A 24,662-nucleotide genomic window follows, 5' to 3' on the forward strand; every position below is an offset into this window, starting at 1 on the left:
GATATACTGCACCATGCTGATGAGTGTGTGCTGCACTCCGCCAAGGGTTCCAGTGGCATTTCAGTGGCTGGGTTTGCTCTCTTCCCTTAGCCATAGGAGGAGAAAATAACACACAGCCAGGTAGATAAAGAGGAATATGTTGTCAAGTTTACAGCAAAAATGGCTTTTATTTAAACTGATAGTATTTCAAACCTCCCAGATTCATTTTTGGACATAGGGTAGGTCATATTGACTAGAATGGTGACAAATAAGTGACATCAGTTTTCTATAACTATTTGTTCAAAGTTTCACTTTCATTTGTTTTGCTCGTGTTGACTTTCTGTGACCACTGAAGTTATCAGATCTTATTGGCATAAATGTTTGCAGAAAGTGAATTTCAAAACCATATGCACGAGTATTCCCAGAAACCAAATTTTCCATTCACATATATACATGAGTATTCATGCCAAAATTTCTCATCCAGTCAGGGAACAGGAAAAAAAATTGTGTGAATTATCTGATCAGTCACAACCAGCCAACACATCTTGAATATCCAGTTCTCTCAGAAAACTGTTCATAATCAAACTGCAGAGTATTTTTAAAAACTGCAGTAGGAATAACTATGAATAAACAAATTCAAGGAAATAGCAGTTTGTTCATGAACATGCCACAAGCTGAAAAGGAGGCTAAATTAGTCAAATACATGATTTGTTTTGAATTATTCACTCAGCTTTAGTCAGTTATCACAACTCAAGAGCACAAATGGATATAGTTGAAATTTAAACAGTCTTAGAACAATATCTGTAATGGGTTTGGGAGCAAATGTTGATGTATATGTTTCAAGTGTGAATGGAAATATTTCAAATATTTTCTTTTATGGAGTGGATCTTAGAGGCAAATGCCTTCTCCTAAGCCATCAGAGTGAAAGGCTCTTGTCAGTATTAATTTATATTGATGCTTTTCCGTTACTTGTGTATATGATTTGAATTAGATTGTAAAATGCTAGTATGTCATATGTGAGGTAGTTCTATAGCATTCTAGAAAGAGCCATTTTTCTGCTGCAACTCCTTAGCAACTGAAATGATGCAAAAAACCTGATTTTATAACAGTTTTGTTTCACTCCTGCCATGTAGTGTTCCAATTCAAACTATATTTGTATGCAAGCTCAATATACCTGGAATTTTAGTAACAAATGCTTTTTTTTTTTTGCTTTTAAAGCTTTTAACAAAACATTAGGAGTGCTTTTAGTATGAAGCAAAGTACAATGCCAAAACTCAGGATAAAAAATGTCTTTGAAAGACATCAAGCCTTGAACTAGTCCTGCTTGTTTCTTTCTAAAAAGACAAATAAATACATAAATAAATAAAAATAAAGTAGTTCAAATAAAAGTATATTGGGCTAAAATTCATCCCTGTAATTCTAATTACTTTAGTTGAATTGTGCCAGGGATGAATTTGGTCCATTAATTCTATGGTGGTCATTAACATTTTAGTACTTGTGCCAAGTTGTTATAAATTGAGGAAACTTTTTTTTTAACACAGTGTTTTTTAAACAAGATATTAACACCTTGCCTCAAGGCTCCGTGTAGCTTAGGATTTGTGGAACTCAAAATGACGTCCCAACAGTGTACAAGAAGTCAGGATCAGCAAAACGGTTAAGATGAAAACACAAACTACAGTTATAAATTAAGGTGGGATAGTAAAGCACTAGCTGGCAGCCTGGCAGCAAAAGCTGAAGTCCAGCGAGTTCATCCCACACTCTGTGCTAGTCACTCATCTATGTTTATATGAGTAATGGAGCAGCTGGGGGAGGGGATTTGTAAGCACAGAGCAAATACTCTTAGTGCTCATTTTGTGTAAGACTGACATCCACACCAAGTCGAGACTTCCAGGGATGTAGTGTGCAGTCACATGCTGTAGCATTCATGAGTACAGATATAAATCAGACAGATGTTTGTCGACTGGAATGGGTAATAATTTCTTTATCTTTTTGTTTGATTTTGCATGTTAGCCTCAGAGGAAAATTTCAGCATTGCTTTCTCTGGTACTTTTCAATAAGCAGAATGTGCTTCAGAGGATGTTTTACAGTGAGTCAGTGCTGAAACAAAAACGGAATTTTTTTGGACTTTTTGTTTTAAACCTAGGACTGCTATCTTTTTTTTCCTTCTAAACAGACCAAAAATGACACTGTTGTTCAAAGTATAAAATCAAAGTAGCACCCTTTACTGTGTTTGCAAACTGATTAAAATGTAAAATGTCCTGAAATCACTGGCTTACTATGTAACAAATGTAAGATTAGAAACAATTAGAAGACACTCAAGAGGTTTGTGGTGTTTAGATTTCTGACATTGTTATAATCATCCCTTGAAGTAATGAAAACAATGGTTACCTAGAAATTAAAGGTTTAAAGCAAATTATCTTCTCCAGTATAGACATTAGTTAATGATTGTTTATCATTTTTAATGTTGCTGGAGTAGTCTAGTGACTTGGGCTGATTTAAATTTGAAAGCATATGCAGGACATTTTTAATATTGAACAAAGCATCTGCTTTGCCTTTTATTTCTGTATATGGGTTATAAGTGGTCTTGTGCTATAACAATTGAAAGAGAAGTCTGATATTTTTTTTTCTCTTATATGACCTATATACTAGTTTTCTAAATATAGCTCAGAATGGCCAGGCTTTATTCAGTATGGTATTTCACAGCTATCTTACCAAAACATCTTAAGTATTGGATAAAACTGGAAGTCATTCATTTTAATTAAGATGTATCGTATCTAACTATTATGTTTTTATGAAACCATCGATCAATTATGTTAATACTTTTGTACTTCTAGAAATACTTTGGGTTTTTTCTTAATGAAAGAACTTTGATAGGAATGACATATTGTATTAAAACTCATTAGATTTGTTGGGAAGTTTAAGATTTCAAAACTCTTCTGAAGGACCAATATTTTCAAATATTTAAAACACCACTTAGTACTTACACTTTGGATAAAATAGATGCATTATGCTGATTAATGCAAAGTTCTGTATCAGTGTTCTATTTTGGTCTTTTGATACCATGCAGAAATACTTGACTTTCTGGAAGTGTTCTTTGGAGCCAAATGCTTGACTTTATATTAATTAGATATGTTGAAATTTCATAGATACACCTTGAGAGATATGATGTAGAAATGTATAGTATATCAAGATGTAACCCATAGAGGATGAGAATGTCATAATGAGCCTTTCCTATAGATAGATGTGTACATATCTGTGACAGATTTCATTGGAATGATTTATTATGCTTTCAGCTGTTAAAAATCTTGTATAAGAGAATGTGCTCAAATTGTTCTCAATTAATTTTCAGCGCCAAATCTTAAAGGCAGACCACGCAAAAAGAAGCCATGCCCACAGAGAAGAGATTCATTAAATGGTGTTAAAGATTCCAACAATAATTCTGAAAGCAAAGCTGTTGCCAAGGTAAATCATTTAGCAGTATTCTCTTAACTACACCTTTTTTTTTAACAATGTAGTCCTCTTTGTTTCCCAATAGACCGTCTCAAATTTAGAGTATAATTTTTTCATGTAAGTAAGTGCAGATTCTTTTCAAGAAGTTGTATTTTTTACTTTAGACTGCCTCCACTTTAGAAGTTACTAACAGCAATAATCACCCAGAACCTAATCACTCAAAATCTAAGGCTATGGGCTTGCTGGGGAAAGGGCAGTGATTAAGCTTTTATGGCATCTAGTGCTAGTTTTCACATTCTGTGACACACAAAATAGTTTGTGACAGTATCTTCATATTAAAAATAAACCAGTAGAACTAGTCTCACCATTACAGTGTAATTCTAAATATACATTTGAAGATAAACAGAGTCTGAAATGAGAGCTGCCTCTAAATAATGATTTCCAAGAAGCAAAAAAAGTATGTTAGAGGAGGAATGTTAAGGTTCTGATTTAAAAGGAAGGCAAGGAAGGAAATTCAGAATGAAAGCTAAAAGTCTGGACTGGATCTTTAACACATGCTGTTGTGCCTAGACATTCCAGAGGTCTTGGGATAGTGTATGTTCTTATACAATGGGCTGGGGTACATAGCTACACATTGTTAGTGAAGGTTGCACTGTCAGTCTGTAATTTTACGTTTAACTCTTAGGCTTTTGTGGGTTTCAGTCCATCTGCTAACATTATTTTAAAACTAATTTTCTGTAGATTAATTTACTTTGTATTTTGTGTGTGTGTGTGTGTGTTTTAAATATGAGTTTGGTTTTCTCTTTTAAAAAAAAATTCCACTAAAGGCTCCTTCAAGACATTTATGGCAAGTTAAATTTGAGAGCAAATTGTCAGGGCCAAGCTGTAAGATGCAAAGAGAGAAAGTTAGAGAGGGACATACCAATAGACTCCTAACTATTTCAGCACGAATTCTGTCACCATGATACTCTAAATATTGACCAAGTAGGTGTGCATAGATTTAATTTCCATGCCAACTCCTTGAATTTTACATTTGAGCAAATTCTATGGATGTGCATCTGAAAGGAATTCCCATTGTTGTGAATATTTCTTTGGGAAATACAGTGAACCTCTACAGAGCCATCCAAGTTCTTTTTTGTTTTACATGCTTCATGTCCTGGGGCGATTACGGGGTTAAAGAGGTCAAGTGAAAGTGTTATATTCTCTATTACCCATAGGAGGGTAAATTAAATACCATCTCCCACTCCCCAGCTTTCAGTTATGTTAAAATCATGGCATAAATTGAGGACAGCAAAGAAATCCAAAGTTAATGATGAAACTGTGTCCTTAAGTCAGCATTACCCTCCTTTGTGTGCCATGTTATGCCCAGACATCAATTAAAAGGAACTGGATCCTGATGTTTTGACTTTCAGGACCCTGAAAAATATGCTAGGACTTTGTCAGAACTTTAGATATATACAAATTTGCAAAGCCTGCAATGAAAATATTCCAATTTGGCTAAATTCCCCATTCTTTGTGGGTTACATCATTGTATTGCAAAGCACATGATGGACTGCATTTTCGAAGCACCATTCAAGTAATTATAGTCTATACTGTATACAATGTGTATGTAGGCAATTTTCTAAAACCCACCTTATCTGATTATCTCTGTTCTATCAATGTGGACACTTTTACTCGTCAAACATAAGAATATTTCATATAAGAAGAAATATCTACCTGTTTATCTAGCCATACTGTGCTCATTACTGTGCAGACATTAGTAACATTCATTATCCTGTCCAATTGTATTTCATTGTAAATAATAAAAGTGTTAATGATATAGCCCCTGATGCTGAAAATCTTACATGTGCCTGTAGTCCCACTGACTTCACTGGGATATGTGTTGCAGGACTGAGTGTATATTTTACACTGGATGAGTTCCCAGCAAGTCAGAATGGCTCAAACACAGGCTTATTGAACTTCAAGCTGTTTGAGTCTTTATCTAGCACTTTGTGTGTCCTTTGTGGAGAGGGTTGAAACCAACCCAGTTTCTCACCCTTACTGCTGGATGCTTGGGTAACACAGATGTCATATTTGGATCCAAGTTGGGTTCCCCTGAAGATTTTCCCTTTTCTGTCCTAGGAAATTGGCCTATATCTAACAATAGCTGTCAATGGGTTCACCTAAACCAGTGTTGAAAATGGTTTAACTCCTAGTGTGGATGGGACAAAACCACTTTCAGTGTCAGTCACAATATTGTTTTTGGTAACGGTGTTGGAAATGGTTTTGTCTCATCTACACTTACATGTAACTAGTAGTTACACTGATGCAGGGCATCCCATTGTTGACTGCTGTTATTAGCAAACAGTTTCCTAGGGAAGACGGCTTTTTCTGAGGGAAGCAGTGTGGCCTGTCAGTTCTCTCGTAGCTGGAGCCCCATAGGTGAGGTACATGGGAAAAGTGCTGGGATTTTGAACATTGAGGTTTTGATCCTGTCAGGATTATGTACAAGACCAGCTCAGACCACATAGTAATAACCACTTGCTAAACTTCATGTTCTTAGCTGTCACTGAGTGATTAAAAAGCTTTTAAAACCATTACGGCTCTAGTTTTCATTAAGCTTGTTTATCTTAACTATGAGCAAACAAGAGTGTGGACTTTTTCTATTACTTGACACACAAAGGCACTTGATTTGGTTTCAGTTCTGAATAAATTCCAGTTCAGGCAGCCTTTTAAAAACTGAATTACAGCACTATATCAACAGTCCGGGGATTGAGAGTTCTGTACTGGGAAACCCATACCTCCACCAGGCAATGTGCCTGCTCTTGCATTTGATCTTTGTGCGGCCCTTTTTGTCCACCTTACACCAACTAGGAGTATCCTTGGATTGAAAGATACAAGGGGTAAAATCCTGGCCTCTCTGAAGTTTTCCAGTATAACTTCAATGCAGCCAGGATTTCATCCCAGGTGGGAAGAAATATCTCAAACTCTCTCTTTTATGAACAGTGGCCTAAACTCTCCCAAGAATCCTGAGACTTTAATATTTCATATGTCATCCTTACTGGATAGACTTCCACAATTTTTAGTGGAACCTAACCACATCTGAAACTAAACCATCCCGTTTTCTTGGTGTTGTGCTGCCATAGAAGTTCCCATTCAACATCTGTAAAAATGGGTTATAAGATTAGTTAAAATGGTCTGATCTGCCAGTTCCAAGAGGTGGAAGGATTAATTTGTTAAACATGGAAATTGTTCCCTAAATTAATGTACTCATTACAACATCCCCTAGTGCAAATACTGAAATCAATTTCTCACTTCTTGTGGGTGGCAAGGGCTGAGAAATAAGTTTATGTTACCAGCATATGCTCTTCCAAAAGTCACAAGTGGTCTGGCACACTATCAGACCTGAAGAGTTATTCTTAGATCTCCAACGTTATCTAATTAAAATAATTTAATCTGGTTCTTTAGGGAACTGTGAGGTGCGTATGTGGCCTCTGGCAGAACAAAATGAGTGTAAGGTTTTATCCATGAGCGTTGTCCCCATTGTCAGTAATTGGAAGATCTCCTGTCACTTGCCATGAGTGACACATCCAGTGCTAGAGCATATAATAAAGACATGGATAGACGTTTCCAGAGTCGTCATAGAAAAATCTCCCCACTCCTTATACCCACTTCCTCTATCCTCAGCCTCGTCCTGTTGGCAGTGGACTGTCATTTTTGCCACAGGGGAATCAAGCTTTATTTTGGGTTGGGATTTTTCAAAGAGGCCTATGGGAATTAGGCACCCAATTCCAATTGAAAGTCTCTTTGAAAATCCCAGTCTTCACTATAAAATTGAATAATCAGGGAAGGAGTTTAGAGTTCTCTGAACACACTCAAAAACTAAATGATTTTCCCAGGGCCAACCATTATCAATCATGCAAATGAATTACTGTTAGCTGGTTCAATTGGGTTGGGATAACTTTCCCAGGGATCTGGAAAGTAACTGACAGTTTACTGGATCCAGATGGAGTCTGGTCTCAAATATAGTGAAGGGGATACATCAAAGTAAGTGTGGGGGGGATTGCACCTCAACTCACCTGGTATAAATGTGGTATGAGGAAATGTCTCAGATTTTTCAGAAAGAGATATGGGGCGACTATCCAGGGTGGCTATAATGAAAAGAAGTTAAATTCCTACAGAAGAAATTTAGAACTTTGGTTTTATAACAGAATCAGTAAGGCCCACTGAGCAGAATGCTGCAGAGAATGTGGCCAAGTAGGGCTCCCCCCATTTGTTGTCTTTGTCCATCTCTTTATGCCTCTGGGAAGTTAAAAAAAAAAAAAAAAGTAGCCAACACTTTGCAAACTCCTATTAAACTGAACCCAAGATTGTGTTTAGAGCACTGGTTTTCAACCTTTTTTCATTTGCGGACCCCGAAAAATTTTGGATGGCGCTATACGGACCACTTTGGAAATCTTAGACAGAGCCCCATGGGTCGGTGGGCCACAGGTTGAAAACCACTGGTTTAGAGGGATAAGAATTTTAGAACTTTAGAGGGATAAGAATTTTGGGTCAGTTTCTGATCTTGGTTATGACAGTGTAAACATGGAGTAACTCCACTGACGTTAGTGGAGTTATGCTGGATTTATACCAGTTTAATCAAGAACAGAATTTGGCTCTGTAGGTCCTAATTATTCAATGATCATTAATTCATATTGCCTGTCACATAGAGGTGACGTTCCAGAAACTAGGCTTATGCCTGGAACACTGAGAGTATGAAACACTGCAGCTTTTCTCAAGGGATCATCAAATCTGAGACTGCTTATGTGCCCTTCCTTGGCATTTTTGGCTCCTTTGAGTTCTGCAGACACTTTGACCTCCTGGCTCTGTGTAGTGAGGTGGAGGAAGCTGTGTATTACATAAAGATTCCCCACTTCCAATTTCTTTTTTTCATCCTATTTTCTTTATTCCCTCATGTCTACTAGAGAATAACTTCCCTTACCATTAATTTGCTTTTGTGTGAATAAGTCTTCTTCTGACTTATAATTTATGTGTAAGCCATCATTGCTTGCTTGTATCACCCTATTTTAAAATAAAACATATTGAAAAAGGGCCGATGGACTTTTGATGGAATTATGGCTCAATTTAAAAAATGTGGAAATTATTGAAATTATTATACTGGAAGGTCTAACTTAGCCCTCTGCATAGCACTGATAATGATAATGATAATATAATATAAAATTTGTATGGGGATGCCTTTAAATAATTTTCCAGGTAACCAGAGTAAAAAAAACCCAAGGGATTTGCGTTCCAAACAAAAAAAAAATAAGGGCCTGATCTAAAGCCCATTGAAGTTATTGAAAAGACTTCCATTAGTTTCACTGTGCTCTCAGTGGGGCTTTGATCTTTACAGAAGTCTCATCAAGTAAATATGACTAAAAGGCAAAACACAATATATTGCATCATAGGAAGAATATTTCTTCCTAACATCAGACCAGAGAATATTGAGGAATACTGGGAAAGCACCTAGATGGATGGATGGATGGATAAAATAAATAAATAAATCTTCTAAGGGAAACCCCATTTTCTAATCCCAGTGATTCTTTGTTGTGGAGACGTAAGGCTCCAAAAGGCTATTCCGTTGAAAACATCCCACAGAGATGTTTCTTCAAGAAGACAGGGACCATGTAAGGAACCTGCCACCAATTCCTTCCTCAGCCCATATAAGAAGAAGGAAGCATTCTGCCCTCAATCATTGTTTTAATGCTTTGGAAAAGAGACCTGCCTGTGCTTTTTAAAAAATGGTAGAAAAATGCAGAAGTGTTGGTAGGATAACTTCTTTTGACATAAGTAAAACATTTGATAATTTGACCCTTCTCTGGTTTATTTTCTATTTCTACATGGTACTTGCCTAACACTCTTCAGCTTCAAAGCACTTATTCCCAGAACATAGACATGTGTGTAAATTTCCCATTTTACAGGTGGGGAAACTGAGTCACAATAAGATTAAATAACCTAGCCCTGGCAACTCACAGCAACAGAGTGAATCAGTGCCAGTCGATCATTAAAATCCAAGGGTTCCTGACTCTCAGTCCAGTGTTTGTGCTACTAGTCCAGATATTGGCAACCTCTGGCCTGCAGCCCGCCAGGGAAAGCTGCTAGCGGGCCGGGCCAGTTTGTTTACCTGCAGCATCCACTGGTTCAGCCAATCGCAGCTCCCACTGGCTGTGGTTTGCCGTCCCAGGCCAATGGGGGCTGTGGCAAGGGACGTGGGCCGAGGGATGTGCTGGCCGCCCTTCCCGCAGCCCCCATTCACCTGGGACGGTGAACCGCGGCAAGTGGGAGCTGCAATCGGCTGAACCTGCGGCTGCTGCAGGTAAACAAACCGGCCCAGCCCGCCAGCGGCTTTCCCTGGAGGGCTGAGTGCCAAAGGTTGCCGATCCCTGTACTAGTCCATGCTGTTCCCTCCAGGCACTGAAATGAAATAATTTGTTTACAGTATCCCTTTTCCCTTTCTGAAGACACAAGGAAGATTTCCACCCGGGTTATGGAAACATCGGAAAGTCTCTTGTAATGTGTACCTACGTAGAAGGAACAGTTTGTTTCCAAAATAAATCATGTAACCATCATCATCCCCTCTAGCAGAGTATTTTTTTATTACTAGTATTCACTGTAAAAGTATTGATCACACATTATAAAATAACCAGGTTGGCTAACTTCCAAAAATAGTTTTTAATGTTCCTTGTACTCTTCATTATCGAGATACATAAACTATTAGAGGATTGAAATTTAATTTATCGGCGGCAGTATTGTATCTGCATAAGGACTGCAGGATTAGTCTACTTCTTCTCTTGTTTTCCTTGTTTCCAATACTGGAGAATTAACATGGTTCCATATTGTTTACTCCCTTATTGGCACACTAATATCGTTGGCTGGGTCAGCAGGCAAATGAGCAGTTTGGGGAATTGTGTATCTGGAGGCTACTGATGGTATACATGGGAAAAGGGAAAAAATGGCTCACATTAAATGGTCCCCTGATTCAACAAAGTATTCAATTCTGAGCACATGCTTAAGCCTTGTTGCCTTAGGTCCAAAATCATACAGAGCTGCCATTGCTGGGAATGGGACTTTTGACTGGATAAGGCCCGTCGGATTTGACCTATATTTTGATGAGCCAGAAAAAAAGTTGTGGCCTTTATGAGCATGATGCTGTCAGGTGCTAAGCATGCCTGGGCAGTCCTGAGACCCGCACCTCCCATTGAAATCCGTAAGAGTTAAGGGTGCTCGCTATCTCCCAGGAGCGCACAGCATCAAGCCCTAAAGGAGGGTGGTTATTCATCTTGCTGCTGTTTGAGTGTATGTGAGGGCTGGGAGCTCTCCGTGGAATAGTGATGGTGGGTAATAAAAATACAGATCTGGAGAGAACGTTGCTGTTGGGTTACAACAGTTTTTTAAATGTGTGGCCATTTTAAAATGTTGTGAATAAGATTCAGAGCAAGGTAATAGTTCTATAAATAGCTTCCCCCTACCACCCTCAACTCAGTTGTGTGGTTTGGCCTTCATATTAGAAAACACACTTGTTAGGCGAGGGTGTGGGGGCAGTTTTTTGTTCATCTTTTAAATGCAAATTAAAGGTCAGCCAATTACCCAGATCTGATATGACATCTTTTTGTTTTCCAGGTAAAATGTGAGGCTAAGTCAGCTTTGCCCAAATCCAAAAGTAACAACAACAACTGTAAAAAAGGCTCAAGTGAAGATAAATCGAAGGTTGCTGTAGGTGAAGAGTGCAGAGCTGATGAGCAGGCTTTCCTTGTGGCACTTTATAAATACATGAAAGAAAGGAAAACACCCATTGAACGAATACCCTATTTAGGTTTTAAGCAGAGTAAGTATAATTTTTATCAAATTTTGTTGATGTTTTAGAACTGTTTGGCTTCTTTGTAGAAAACATGCAAACACTGAGACTATTTTAAAACCTTTTTGGTTTTGTGACTGTGTTTATATTTACACATTTTCCAGTCCAGACATTTTACTGTCTCTTACTTCTAGATTTGCATCTCTTCCTTCTGGGGCAGTTGCTGCAGGATATTTATAGGTTTAAATCCACCGATTATGACTAGAAATAGGCATGCTGAAAACTCTCTAGTTTTCTGTTTTGTAAATCTGCAGTGTCTGTAATGCCTTTCTTCTGAGTTAATAATGTGACGTACATTTATTGTGCCCAGATGTTCTTTATGAAAAGACAGATATTAAAGGGAGACATTTAAAGGGGGTCAAGAAAGGCAGAAAAGGGATCATATTTTTAAGCCTAAAAATTTGTTTATAGGCAATAAATTACTGACTTCAGAGACTATAAAAATAGACTGTATCTGTTTAACACAGAATACAATGTTTAGAATTGCTTTGGCATGTACAGTTTTTAGTGGCACAATTTGTAAAGCAATTGTAGGTGGAGAAGATGCAGTTGTAACTAAATTCAGCATAAATATTGCATAGTAAGTAGGGCTGTTTCAGAGTTTACAACAAAGCTGTACCTGGGAGATATATATATGTGTGTGTGTGTAAATATAAGTGTGTGTGTGTACACACACATTATATATACAGTATGTATGTATATATTGTCTATAGATTGAATGGTACTTAAATTACTTTAAAGGGAGAAATCCATGGATTGAAATATTATTTACTCGAACTTATCTCCAAAGATTAAAACCATGTGTTATTTTGATGAAGAATGTCAAACCTGTATGTTTTACATAACAATTTACATACCTAATAGCAATTGGCACTGATTGCAACAGACCTCTAGCAGCCATTATAAACGTATATAACTCTGAGTGATTACAATGTTTTGGCTGCTTGAAATAGAAGTAAAATTAATGTACTATGAACAGCTTTGTTGCATTATGCATTGATTCAGATTAAATCAAGGCCTAAACTAAGCTCTTGTTAGCTTTGAAATTGCACAATGAGACTTTCTGAACGTTTTATGTGGAGGAGTGCTTTTTTATTTTCATTTTACCCCACACACCCCAAACCAGGAGATACTGTAGGTTCAAATGATAAGAAAGGCCATTATTTCCAAAATACTCAGGTCTGTGGTAGAATCATACAATAATATTTAGCTGAACTGTATAGGGTTGCTTGACATACATTACAGTGGATGGGCCTAGTCCTGCAAGCACTTAAGCGAGCAAATGTACTCCTGTGAGAAAATTTACTCATGTGTGTAAGTGTTTGCAGGACTGGGTTCTATATTTGTCTGACATGATATGTGTAAATATTGCTAATATAAATAGGTTAGAGGGGAGAAACCAGTATGTACACTACAACAGAGAATTCCCCTGTGGGTGAACAAATTCTGTCCTCTTTGATCTTCTGCATTATTGCTGACTCTGGCTTGATATATTTGAATGAATGCCACTGGGAGTCACCATGTTTTGCTGAAATCCTGTATAGGTCTTTAATACAGGATGACCATCAGTTACCCTTCTATCAATTAAAAATCCATAAATAAATGAAAGAACTAGCACATCATATTATGGCCCTGTTCGGCTGTGGAGTACGGGACAGGTGGGAGGCAGTCATGTGGAAAGAGGCACTATGCAGGAGGGAGTGCAAAGAAGAGTGGCTCTTGCTAGGCCATATTGAAGGTGTTTCCTCTGTCCCCTCTCACCACTACCACCACCACCATGTAGCCCTGCCAAGGCTTGATAGTGCACAAAAGGCAAGGCAGGACCACCACAACTCTGAAGTAAGAAATATAGTGGTAATTCTATCTTGTCTCCACCTTTGAGCTTGCCAGCACTCGCAACCAAATTATGGCTGTCTATTGTACATGTGTGCTGATGTGCTAGGACAAATACCATGCCTGTGTATTCTCCCTCCATTAGTGCATTCTCAAATGGCCCTACAGTGTATTGATTATGGAGGTACTTATCTGAGCTGCAGTACATATAAGATACTGTTGTTTAGTGAATGGCTGCTCTATATCACGTGGGCTGAAGCTCTTGCTGATAACTAAAACTGTTTTTAAAAAATAATAGCCTTTGTGCTAGTTTTTACCGGCAGAGTTATGGGAACATGTAAAATGCAGCTATTATACTGTGTTTCTTATTAGAAAAGTAGAATAAACTCCGTAACTCTGTCTAAATGTAATTTTCACTCCTGTAGACTTATCTAAATGTGTTCCTTCATATGTTATTTTTTAAAAGATATAATAAGGAGTAACCGTCACTCTTCAAATTATGTACATACCTTTTATAAATTGTTTCTCAAGAGCTTTTTCAGGGTTTGTGAACATTTTTTTCTATTTTGCTTTAAAATAATTGTTTAATTTACATTTCTTTGAAACAAGTTGGTTAATGGAATGCTTATCTAAATACTTATTGTCCCTCTAACAGTTAACCTTTGGACTATGTTTCAAGCTGCTCAAAAACTGGGAGGATATGAAACAGTAAGTGTTTAAGTAACTTAAATGGAATAATTGTGCAATCTAACTTTCCCCTGTTAGAAAAAAATGTAAAAGCAAACAATCATTTACTGCATTTTAGAATAGCTGTACACATTGTGGGTTTATTGGGCCATTTTTGGAAATGGTCCCAATTAGTTCCAGGTTTGGCAAAATTGTAAACTTGTCGTAAAAACTACAAGTGGAAAACATATGTAACTCTTCCCTGTCAAGGAAATTAGTTGGGTCTGTAATTTTTTCCCATGTTGAGAAAGGGCTATTATTGTACAACAAGCCAAGATTGCATAAAAGAAATTTCGCTTGGCAACATCCCTGACATCTGTTCATGTCTAATATGGGAAATGTATTAAAGGCTTTCAAAAGTAATCAGTATTGCCATTAAGGGATAGTATGTTGCAGTATCTTCTCCTTTTTGCTAGTGTAAAAGGCCTTTATTAGACAAGGGTCAGTACCACATAAACAGGAAGTTATCAAAGTAATTCAGAAAAGTCTCTGACACTTTTTATCAACTAACCATATCTGACAAGAGCAGTTTATTTTTAGCTCACAGGAAAATTTGATGGCCATGGATTTTAGAGCATGTATTTTGAACTAATAAAATATTAGAGCAAAAAACTTAGATTAAAATCTTGAAATGAGAAGAAAGAGCTGCATTAATACGCATGTAGAGATGACATCTGTAATAAAAACCAATTGACATAGGAGGATGTCGTCATTGGAAATATTTTCTTTACACACAATGATCTGATTAAGTTGTGCAGTTCCTGCTGCAGTTGGTTGGGGGAAATTATTTTTGCTTTGTTTACGAAGTAATCTGGGATGTATCTGTACTGTTGAGAAATGACACAAAATCAAGAAACTCAAACTGATTTGAGCCAAAATGTAATAAACACTGTTTCTTTCCACGCAATAAAGCATATTGTTCTATTAATTAATATCATCACTATACTGGGGCGAGTGTGGTGGAGATTTTATGAAACCAAGTATCTACTGTTCATAACAGAGATATTTGATTTGGTTTTTACAATTTAGCTTCCTTTCATTAATCTACATGTAACATCTTTATTAAATGCACCCAGATGTGTGTATGTTCCAGTGTATATGTGTACAAATAGCTACCATAGATATACCTCTACAGTAATTATGAGCTATGAGTAATTGCACCAAGTTGTAAAATGTGCTGAAGGTAAGGACTGAAAACTTGAACCTGATCCAGAACTCAAGAGAAGGCAGTGAAGAGATTTGAATATGAGAGTGACATGTTCAGAATGGTCAGAGAGGCAGATAATTTTCACAGCAATGTTTTGAATATACTTGCAGGAAATGAGGATAGAAGCAGGGAAGGCCAGCGTGGAGGAGTTTGCAGTAGGATAAGCAAGACATAAATCTGGGTTTTAGTGCCAGAATGAGAGAGGAAAGGATGGATTTAGGCATGTTTAACAAGGTGGACTGGCAGGATTTGGGGAAATTCTGAACGTGTGGAGCGGAGGGAAGGAGTTGACTAGGACCCCAAGAGTGTGAGCCTGGGTGACAGGTAAAATAGTGAGATTGTCATCAGTAATGGAAAGGTGCAAGGGGAATGAGGGTCTGAGGGGAAATATGAGGCGTATCACTGTTCAATAGAAATTAGTGGCAGTACATCCCTCTCTCAAACCTCTTGTCCTTTTTCATTAATAGATGTCTTCAAATGATGAGGGCATTCCTCATTTCTAGGAGAACAGGCTCATTGGGATTATTCAACTGAAACGTAAATGGTAGTATGTGCTGATCACAAAAGATGTGTAAGCACATAAGTAGGGTAGTTTGCAACTGGGTGTGCAAAATGAATATAATTTTTACACCAGTTTGATATTCTGATATTTGATTTAGCTCTGGCATAATCTGGAATAACTCCAATTGAAGCTAGTGGGCCTGATCCACTCTTTTTGAAGTCAGTGAGACTTATACTTTCTTACAGCAGAACTGAAGAACTGTCTTACTCTGGGACAGATGAGGATGGTTTGGGCATAAATTAAATTTTGTATGTAGTGGGGGATACTGCTTTAGCTGCACCTCTTCCTCTTACTACACTTCTTCCTCTGTCCAAACCCTCAGCGACTACAGTACAGTCATAATCCTGAATACTAAATTGGAGACTGTTAGAGTGTTTTGTCCCTTTCACCCACTTTCACTCATTTTCTGACCCATTCACACCCTACTCACCACCATGGAATTTAACAAAGTGTAATTAACTGTTTGTGCTATTGTGTGCATTAATGAGAGATAAAAAAGGCCCCATGGGGCTAGAATGGGATGTTTGGCAATATTTATTCCAGAATCATGGATAGACCTATTCATTCCCAAGTGTATAATTTCAAGCAAATTAGTGATAGTGTAATCTATTAAGGACCAGATTCTGCCACCGATGTGCACACAGAGTATTCTAGTATGCAAATAACCCCATGGGCACTGATAGGACTATCTGCATGGCAGGGACCTATTCAATTTAAAGAGTGGCAGAATTTGTCCTTAAATAAAGTATAAATAGATCTAAATTAAATCTATCCTATATTCTGATTATTATGTAGTCCACTTGAATTTATTTATTTTTGTTTGTCACCTTTAAATGTTCCCAAACTTCTGGTGTGAGTTTGAGATTGTGGCAAAACTGGAGATGTGAATGGCTAGCCTGAAATAATCCCACTATCACACACATAGGAAGAAATCTATGACCCAAATGGTGTTGAGCATGTGTCCCCTCCACTGTAGTCAATGGGAGCTCTGAGTGTTCAAAAATCAAAAATTCTGAAAATCAGGCCAAATGGAGCCTTCAGAGTAAATGATAGTAGAGGTTGGATGAAATAATTATTCTCCATGGCTTTCTGTGCTGCGAGTAGCTTCTGTTCACCTTTCTCTTGGGGGGCAATAAGAGCTAGCTACATTCCTACTGGAAACTTTCTTTTGCCTGGAAATAGGGGTTTTCTTGTCATAAAGAAAAAGAACACTTAGACATATATAGATATGGGCGTGGTTTAGGGTAGCATGCATTTTGCAAACAGAAAGCAAATATAGGTGTGATTAAAATTACCCATTTGCAGTTACAATGGCAAGTTGCCTGACTGCTATTGACTAGTATGTGCAGATACTTTTTAATTGAAATAGCTGTAAAGTTTACATTCTCACATTCGGTGGAATAATTAAAGCTGACAGATTTTATGTTCCCCACCCCATCCTGCCTATCCTGGCATGCAAACTCTTTTAAAGAGTCCTAAAAGTGGTTACACACATTTATTGGTAAAGCAGAGATAGTACAGTTGGCTGGAGTTAACTGATGTGGTTCGGGTCTCACATTCACTTAACATCAGTGTAAGCCCACTGAGCCTGATTCTGATCTCGTGCTGGTGTAAAACCAGCATAACGCCATGTATTTTGCTAGTATCAGGTCATTATCAGTCCCAATGTGTCGTTTATGTTTGTGCTTCTGCTAAAGATTCTCAGTTTATTTGTAGTGAAGGGTCGGAACATTTCTGTAATATCAGTCACAGAATTACCAGTGACATATAACTCTCACTGGCTCATAGTACAGGCTAAATAAAAAAACAAAGGCTCGGCTAGTTCCTCACAAAATGGAGCCATCTCTTTTGAAACCCATGGGGGATCCACTTCCCTTCAAGTAAGCATTTAGGTTAGCTGCTGAAATTGACATCTACCATAGTAATACAGTAAAAGCTGTTTTATCTGGCACTTTACCAAACAGAAAGCTCTAGAAACTGGCATTTCTGATATCTCATTAAAAGTCCGGTTGGAGCGGGGCCGGCAGAATTCCTACCTGGCTCCCCGGAAGTGGCGACATGTCCCTGCTGTTGCTAGGCGGGGGAATGGCCAAGGTGGTTCCATGCACTGCCCCCGCCCCGAGCGCTGGCTCCGTCCAGCCAATGGGAGCTGTGGGGGTGGAGCCTGCGGGCAGAGGCAGTGCGCACAGCTGCCTAGCTGTGACTCCACCTAGGAGCTGAGGGACATGTCGCTGCTTGCAAGGAGCTGCCTGAGGTGAGTGCCACCTGGATCTAGCACCCCAAAACCCCTCCTGCACCCCAACCCCCTGCCCCAAGCCCCCTCCCCTACCCAAACTCCCTCCCAGAGCACGTGCCGCACACCCCCTCCTGCACCCCAGCCCTGAGCCCCTTCTCGCACCCAAACTCCCTCCCTTGATTGGTAAGTATAACTCTTAGTTAATCAGAATTTTTGACTAACTGGCACCCCACATTCCCGCAACATGCCGAATAACAAAGCTTTTACTGTAACAAAGTACTTTGCATAGTGCTTCCCACCTTAGGACCTTAAAGCACTTTACAAACATAAATGAACTAAAGCCTCACAACACCCCTGAGAGAAAGATAAAATGATTCAGTTTCTATTGAATTAAATGCCACTGTAGCTGTACTGCCTTGGACTGTGATTTTGTCACTCTTCCTAAGCTAAGCAGGGTCAGGCTGGAGCACTTCATAGATGGGAGACTTCCAGGGAAATTGAAGTGCTGAAGGAGCTATTTTTGGTGAATCAGGAAGTGACACCTTTCCCTCTGAGTCAGCATTAGAGCAATACATCAGCATATTTAAAGGAGACACCATGGGGCTGGATGTACTAACATACAGATGGGATGTAGGCACCTAAATTGCTTTTTCAAATGGGACTTAGCCTAAGTAGCCTAGGAGCTTCTGCAATGTTACCCAAGATCCTAAGGCATCAATCACCAGTATTCTGGCTAAAATCCAGTGTACATAATTTCACAGAATCATAGAAAATATCAGGGTTGGAAAGGACCTCAGGAGGTCATCTAGTCTAACCCCCTGCTCAAAGCAGGACCAATCCCCAATTTTTGCCCCAGATCCCTAAATGGCCCCCTCAAGGATTGAGCTCACAACCCTGGGTTTAGCAGGCCAATGCTCAAACAACTGAGCTATCCCTCCCATTAATTAATCTGTCCTGAATTAGTTGTGATACTCTTCTTTACTCTGTGCCCTAACTGTCGCGTAGTATTGCTACGTGCTATTAAACCATTGCCACCTTTCATCCCAAAGATGCCTATAGAGCAGTGGGATGCAAAGCCATACATATATGTACATGTTTTGTGCAAAATCAGTGTCTAAAGGGCTTTGAGATACTGCTTGGAGGAAAAGTGCCATACAAACATGGGGTCAGCATCATGGCTGTTAAATCATTGTTAGGTATGCAGCATGAAATAAACAAATGCTAAACTTGGTGAGAGAGCGAGAGCTGGTGATGGGGATTATTGTGCAAAAGACTTTTAAAATGTTTTAAAGCCAAAGCATCCGTTAAAAGCTTTTCTATAAGCAGTCCTCTCCTTTTATTTATAATGTTATTTCTTTTAATTTTGTCAGCCTATGGCTGACATAGCAATGTGTAACTGATCATTGCTTGCCTTTGTTTTTATGATATCTGAATCTGACTTCACACATCTGCATAGACCCATCTCTTGCTTAATTTTAAATTCTGTTGGCCAAGAATTATGTCATGGAGTTTTGAAAAGCTAGAGGTCCTGGAATGGAGCACAGGAACTAACATTATTATTATTAGCCCATGAAAGCTTATGCTCAAATAAATTTGTTAGTCTCTAAGGTGCCACAAGTACTCCTATTATTTTAGTATGTTTCATAGTCAGTGTATGCCAAACATACTGCCTTTGTGTTAGGTAGCTAACAGTAGGTATTGCAGGTAGGAAACTGCAGAGAGTTCATTTTCTTTACCGCCCTAGGATTTAAACCCTAAAATATTTTCTATGATTACCACAGAGATTAGGTCTGAAGTGCCTGAAAAGTAGCCCTCTGTGTGTTCAGTCCTGTAAGGTGCTCAGCATGGAAGGTATACAGCCACACACAACAGTGCTCAGCACCTTTCAGGACACGCTTACATCTTTGCACATGCACAACCTTGCATGCATATATCAGGCCATTCATGTAAGAAACTCAAGCATCCAAAAAGAGGACACAGAATGTGTTTTGAAAATTAGTTTTTTAACTTAACTACGTAAAGGCACATTATAATGAATGGAGCCACATGGTTGTAAATGAGCTTGGAATGGTAGAATGGAGCAAATGTCTGGAGAGTTCTGAAAAGCACTTTGGAACTAAATACAGCACTGGTGAGAAAAGCCACTGCAGGTGAAGGTGAGGGTGACATGTGATGCAACTTCCTTGAAATGTAGTGGGGATTTGGGTATTCCAAGCATTCTGGCTTTAGGAGCAAAGTTTATCAGGAGCACTGACAGAAGCATAGACAATGGACAAACAAGAAATTTCACCCAGCAGGGTAGTTTCAGCCTTTGAAGCATTCAATATTAAAGCAGGTCTGTACAAATGGCTTTTACTCAGGAAAGTAAAACCAAATTAACGAAAGGTGTGAATTTAATGCTCGAGTTAAAGCCCATCAAACCCCATGTGGACACTCTCATCTAGTAGCCTGAGTTAGCTTTAGCGAATCCCCTTCAAACACTGTTGCCACTTCCCTTCAGAATGAGAGCATCCACATGGGTTTAATATGCTTTAACTAATGCCCTAATGTAGATATGCCCTTCGTCAAGAATACATTTAACATTTTTTCCAAGTCAGGACACTATTTGTATTGACCTAGCTTGACTAATCATTGTGTAGTATATACTGCAGCTGGATAACGACAGTGGAAAAACCATTACCAAACAGCGCCTTTCCCATGTTACACTAGGATGTCCATCACTGAAGGCAGATGCTAGTGACTTCAATTAAAGAAGGACCAAAGGAAGCTTTGATGTTGACCTGGACAAGATTAATGTTAAATTTGAATGATCATACCCTGAATGACAGTAGCTATAGCTTTTGTTTGGTAAAGTTTTCACAATCTAGTATTTTGTTCAGGTTGGGTAAGGAAATTATAATCACATTTTTGGGCCTTTTTGAAATGTATTAATCATAACAACTGGACTTTTCAAGCACAAGAGGTACTCGGTGCCATGCTGTGTTCACTACATCAGCACGTTAAATTTAGCCCTGACATAAGAAGGCACAACCCCATTGATTTCAGTGGCGTACTGACCTTTACAGCAGGTTGAATTTGTAGTAGAAATAAATAATTTAATGACCATGTTTTGTAAATAATAATATTTGTATTAGTATAGATGAGACAGAAATCTATAAAGCATATTCTACTACTTTAAAGAAAGTGTTACATTTCAGTTTTAGGGTTAAATTTTCAAAGGTGATAAAGTGATTTAGGGGCTTAATTACCATTGCCTTCAGATGAGACTTATGCTCCTAAGTGCTCAAATCACTTTTGAAAATGGAACTTAGGCTTCTAAGTCACTTAGGCACTTTTGAAAATGGAAGCTGTAATCTTTTTGTTGCTCACTCTTACCTTCTGCTTTAACTTATAACTTATAAATAGTATAAATATTCTCAGCCAAACAAGCATTGCCCCCCCCCCCCACAGACACACCCCAATCCTTTGATTCAGCTGAGCTGTGCTTGGCTCAGGACACAAGATGGGGTCAATGGTGGTTTTATACACCTTTGCATTCCACTAATCCCTGGGGCTGCTGGAGGCCTATGGGCTGCTCTAATTTACAGCCCCCTGCAACAACCCCCATCATGCCACTGTAGTACACAGGGATCACCTTCCTCCAACTCATCCACAGCACACTCCTATGCTTCGGGAACTAGAAATGGCCAGCAACACTATCCAGAGATGCTTCTATAGCAGGAAAATCCAGAGCTAGCAGCTTGGCTGGGTTTAAGGTGGTTTTGTGCTCTTCAAGTGGTGCAAAACAGCTTTATCAGAGCCAAGCATTTGCCCCATCGAGTCAGATCCTGCTCTTATTGAAGCCAGTGGCAAAACTCCTGTTGAGTTCACCGGAAGTAAGAGCAAGCCCTTAACAAACAGTTAATTGCGGAAGAAGAATCCATTCATGCTCACATGCTTGCATCACTACGGGGTTAAACTCGTGACTTCAGCTTTTTTGAGCTGTGAGGTTAGCCCCATGGTGATGATAGACAGTAGTGATAAATAGATACTACGGTGGTGAGGTGATGTAAGAAACTGAACGAAATACACTTGGGACCAAACTGTGACCTCAGTGGAGGGTATGACTCCTATTTATATCATCCATTTAACCAAAATTTGTCCCTTAATTGCGATATATCACATCTTATTCCCCTCTTGCTTGCAGGCTTTGTGGGGGTTAAGGAAGAAGGAAATGAAAAGAGTGAATGCAGTCATTTCTTTATGTAAAACAAAAAGGTTGGATGAAGAGTGCAGCTAAATATTGAATTTTCCCCAATATATGCATTAAATACTTTCACAGAAGTTTCTGTGACAAGCTCAAGCTACTGATGAATAAAGTATCGTAGCATTTTAATTTTACCTGCAGCTAGAAGTAGGTGACGGTTATTTCTAATGAGAACGAGACAAATGATAAACGTCAGAAACCTTCACAGAAATTATTACATTACCAAATAACATATCTCCGGCTATCCTTTTGTTTTCAGAGCATATTTTCTGCAAAGGAAGGATCTCCTTTTATGCAAAGCAGAAGAAGGCACCATTTCGCCTGTAATATTTAACCACCATACTAATCTCTTCTTCTTTAGATTAAAATTATAGGCCCCAGATTGCAAGTTATGATATTTGTTTTCTTCTGATTGCCGTCTTTAGCTCCTAAGTGAACTCTATTGACAGCTCTGTGGGTAACTTTGAAGAAGCCTCTGGGTCTGAATATATTAAGCTCCACAGCATTCCAAAGCAAATGACAAAATTCCCCCACAATTGTCTCAATCTTTTCCCCACAATTTCCCACTGGCCCTCTTTATGAGCTGCATGGAGAAGAGAGTGATCTGTTATGTTTGTCCTATTCCTGTTTTTCTTCCTGGTTTAAATATAGCAGAATATATAAAATAACGAGGTGGTATTCAGAAACAATTCTTTTGCCAGGTCTTCCATCTGTTATTCTGCAGAATCCTAATTTTTGTACAAAAAACAAAACCATGGAATGCAACTCAATATGTTACAAGATGTTTATTTTCTTCGACTTAGTCCAATAAAATACATAGCTCAAATATTAATACTGGAGTAAGTTAAGATTTCATTACCATTTGATCTATATATTTTACTGACATAAATGGATAAAAATAAACAGCTTGTAACATATAGAGTTACAGCCTATGCTTTTGTGGATTTAGGGAGTCTGTGGTGGATTTGGATTTTGCAACAGATTTATTTTCTCTAATTCAGTTAAAATAACTACATAATCATTATTTGTGGTTAGTTCTAGGTTCATTTTCATAATGTACCACGGGATTTGTCTGCATAACTTCTGATGGTAATGACCCTATATTGATTGAGATTCTTTATTGCAAGACGGAATTGCTAGTGATTTGACAATGAACTAGTGGTAAAACTCCATTTTAGAAAAAAGAAAACAGATTAATATAATGTAATCTTACCAAAAAAGCATAGGAACACTATACATTCTGCGAGGGCTTTTATGGTATTTGTATTTCATGCTGTTCTGAAAGTACCACACATGCATTTGTTGCTGTGAACTCAAATGCTGTAGAATCTGTAAAGATGCAAGATTAAATTTTCCATTGCCATTTTTACAGATAACAGCCCGTCGACAATGGAAACATATTTATGATGAATTAGGTGGTAACCCTGGAAGCACAAGTGCTGCTACATGTACTCGCAGACATTATGAAAGGTAAGATAACTAATACGAAATGCTTGTTTAATAAAGAAAAAATTAATCTGGAGAGCCTTCAAAGCATTCTGTAAAGAATTAGAGAGAGAGAGAGAGAGAGAGAGAGAGAGAGAGAGAGCTCTCTTAAAGGCATAGTAAATATTCTTCCAACAATGTAGTCCTATAATCCACTGTAATTTAAACCAGAGCGTGTGTGCCTCCAATGGCAAAACAAACAACACACACATCTGATTGCTTTTTGCTTCATACCTACATTTTACCATAGCATTTCTAGTAGAGAAGCTGCAAAATTGAACAAAACACATTAGAGAGAAAATACTAAATGACAACTAATTGAGTCTACCATTTGTATTCAGAAATTTTCAGGAATACAAATTAGGCGAGTTGTCAAGATCCAGAATAATGGGGTGGCCCGCTGTTGGATGCTGTTAATATTGCAGGTCATGCAAAGCATTGCATTTCTATTCCTCGGTACTTTCTTCTCTCTTCCTTGCATAGAAGCTGCTGCCAACACTCTGTTTTTCTTTGCAGCCAGTGTTGCTGGTTAGAATTGCAGATTTCTTGTTCTTCCAATGTAGATGATAACTTCCAGCTCTTAGGAAGCCAACACACATTAAATAAAATACTGTTGGAATTTTTTGAAAGGCATTCTTTTTTATACAGTTACTATTAATCAAGTGTGTGTGTGTGTATTCAAGTTCAAATAAGGGAAATCTGACCTCATGTTCCAGGTTATGAAGTGGCTGCCTGTGGAGGTCAAGTGGAAAGCATTTGTTTTTGCCCATGCAAAGCATTGCACAATTAAGCTATATGCAGCATGAGTTCTGCACCTTACTGTAGAGCATTAGATATTGGACATAGTGCTGGATACAATAACATAACTGATGGGGGGAATTGCTAATCTTAAATTTGAACATCAGTACCCCCAACATAAGGCCCTTTGGTCCATTATGAAGAAGCTACTTCACAGCCATCACAAAATTTAGAAACTTTCTGGAGTCCAATCCAAACAGACAGGATCAACAGGGTAAGATGTTTTGCTTGGCTATCAGTGCACAGGGGCAAATTCCAGTTGAC

At 38.4% G+C, this 24,662-nt stretch overlaps 1 protein-coding gene across 5 annotated transcripts in view; it reads left to right on the forward strand.

Annotated features, from left to right (window-relative positions):
- Positions 1-24,662, forward strand: part of ARID5B (AT-rich interaction domain 5B) — a 148,059-nt gene that overhangs the window by 99,871 nt on the left and 23,526 nt on the right. For 4 of the 5 annotated variants that reach the window (XM_007054838.4, XM_043550928.1, XM_037904609.2 and 1 more), the window contains 4 exons: positions 3,329-3,441; positions 11,071-11,275; positions 13,794-13,846; positions 23,488-23,585. In XM_007054838.4, coding sequence (XP_007054900.2) covers positions 3,329-3,441; positions 11,071-11,275; positions 13,794-13,846; positions 23,488-23,585 — 469 coding nt within the window. Of the gene's footprint in view, positions 1-1,807; positions 1,949-3,328; positions 3,442-11,070; positions 11,276-13,793; positions 13,847-23,487; positions 23,586-24,662 lie in introns of those variants that run through there. The other variant, XM_027835063.3, reaches the window with a different exon arrangement.

Source organism: Chelonia mydas, chromosome 7 (assembly GCF_015237465.2).
Source record: "Chelonia mydas isolate rCheMyd1 chromosome 7, rCheMyd1.pri.v2, whole genome shotgun sequence".
Classification (NCBI taxonomy): domain Eukaryota; kingdom Metazoa; phylum Chordata; order Testudines; family Cheloniidae; genus Chelonia; species Chelonia mydas.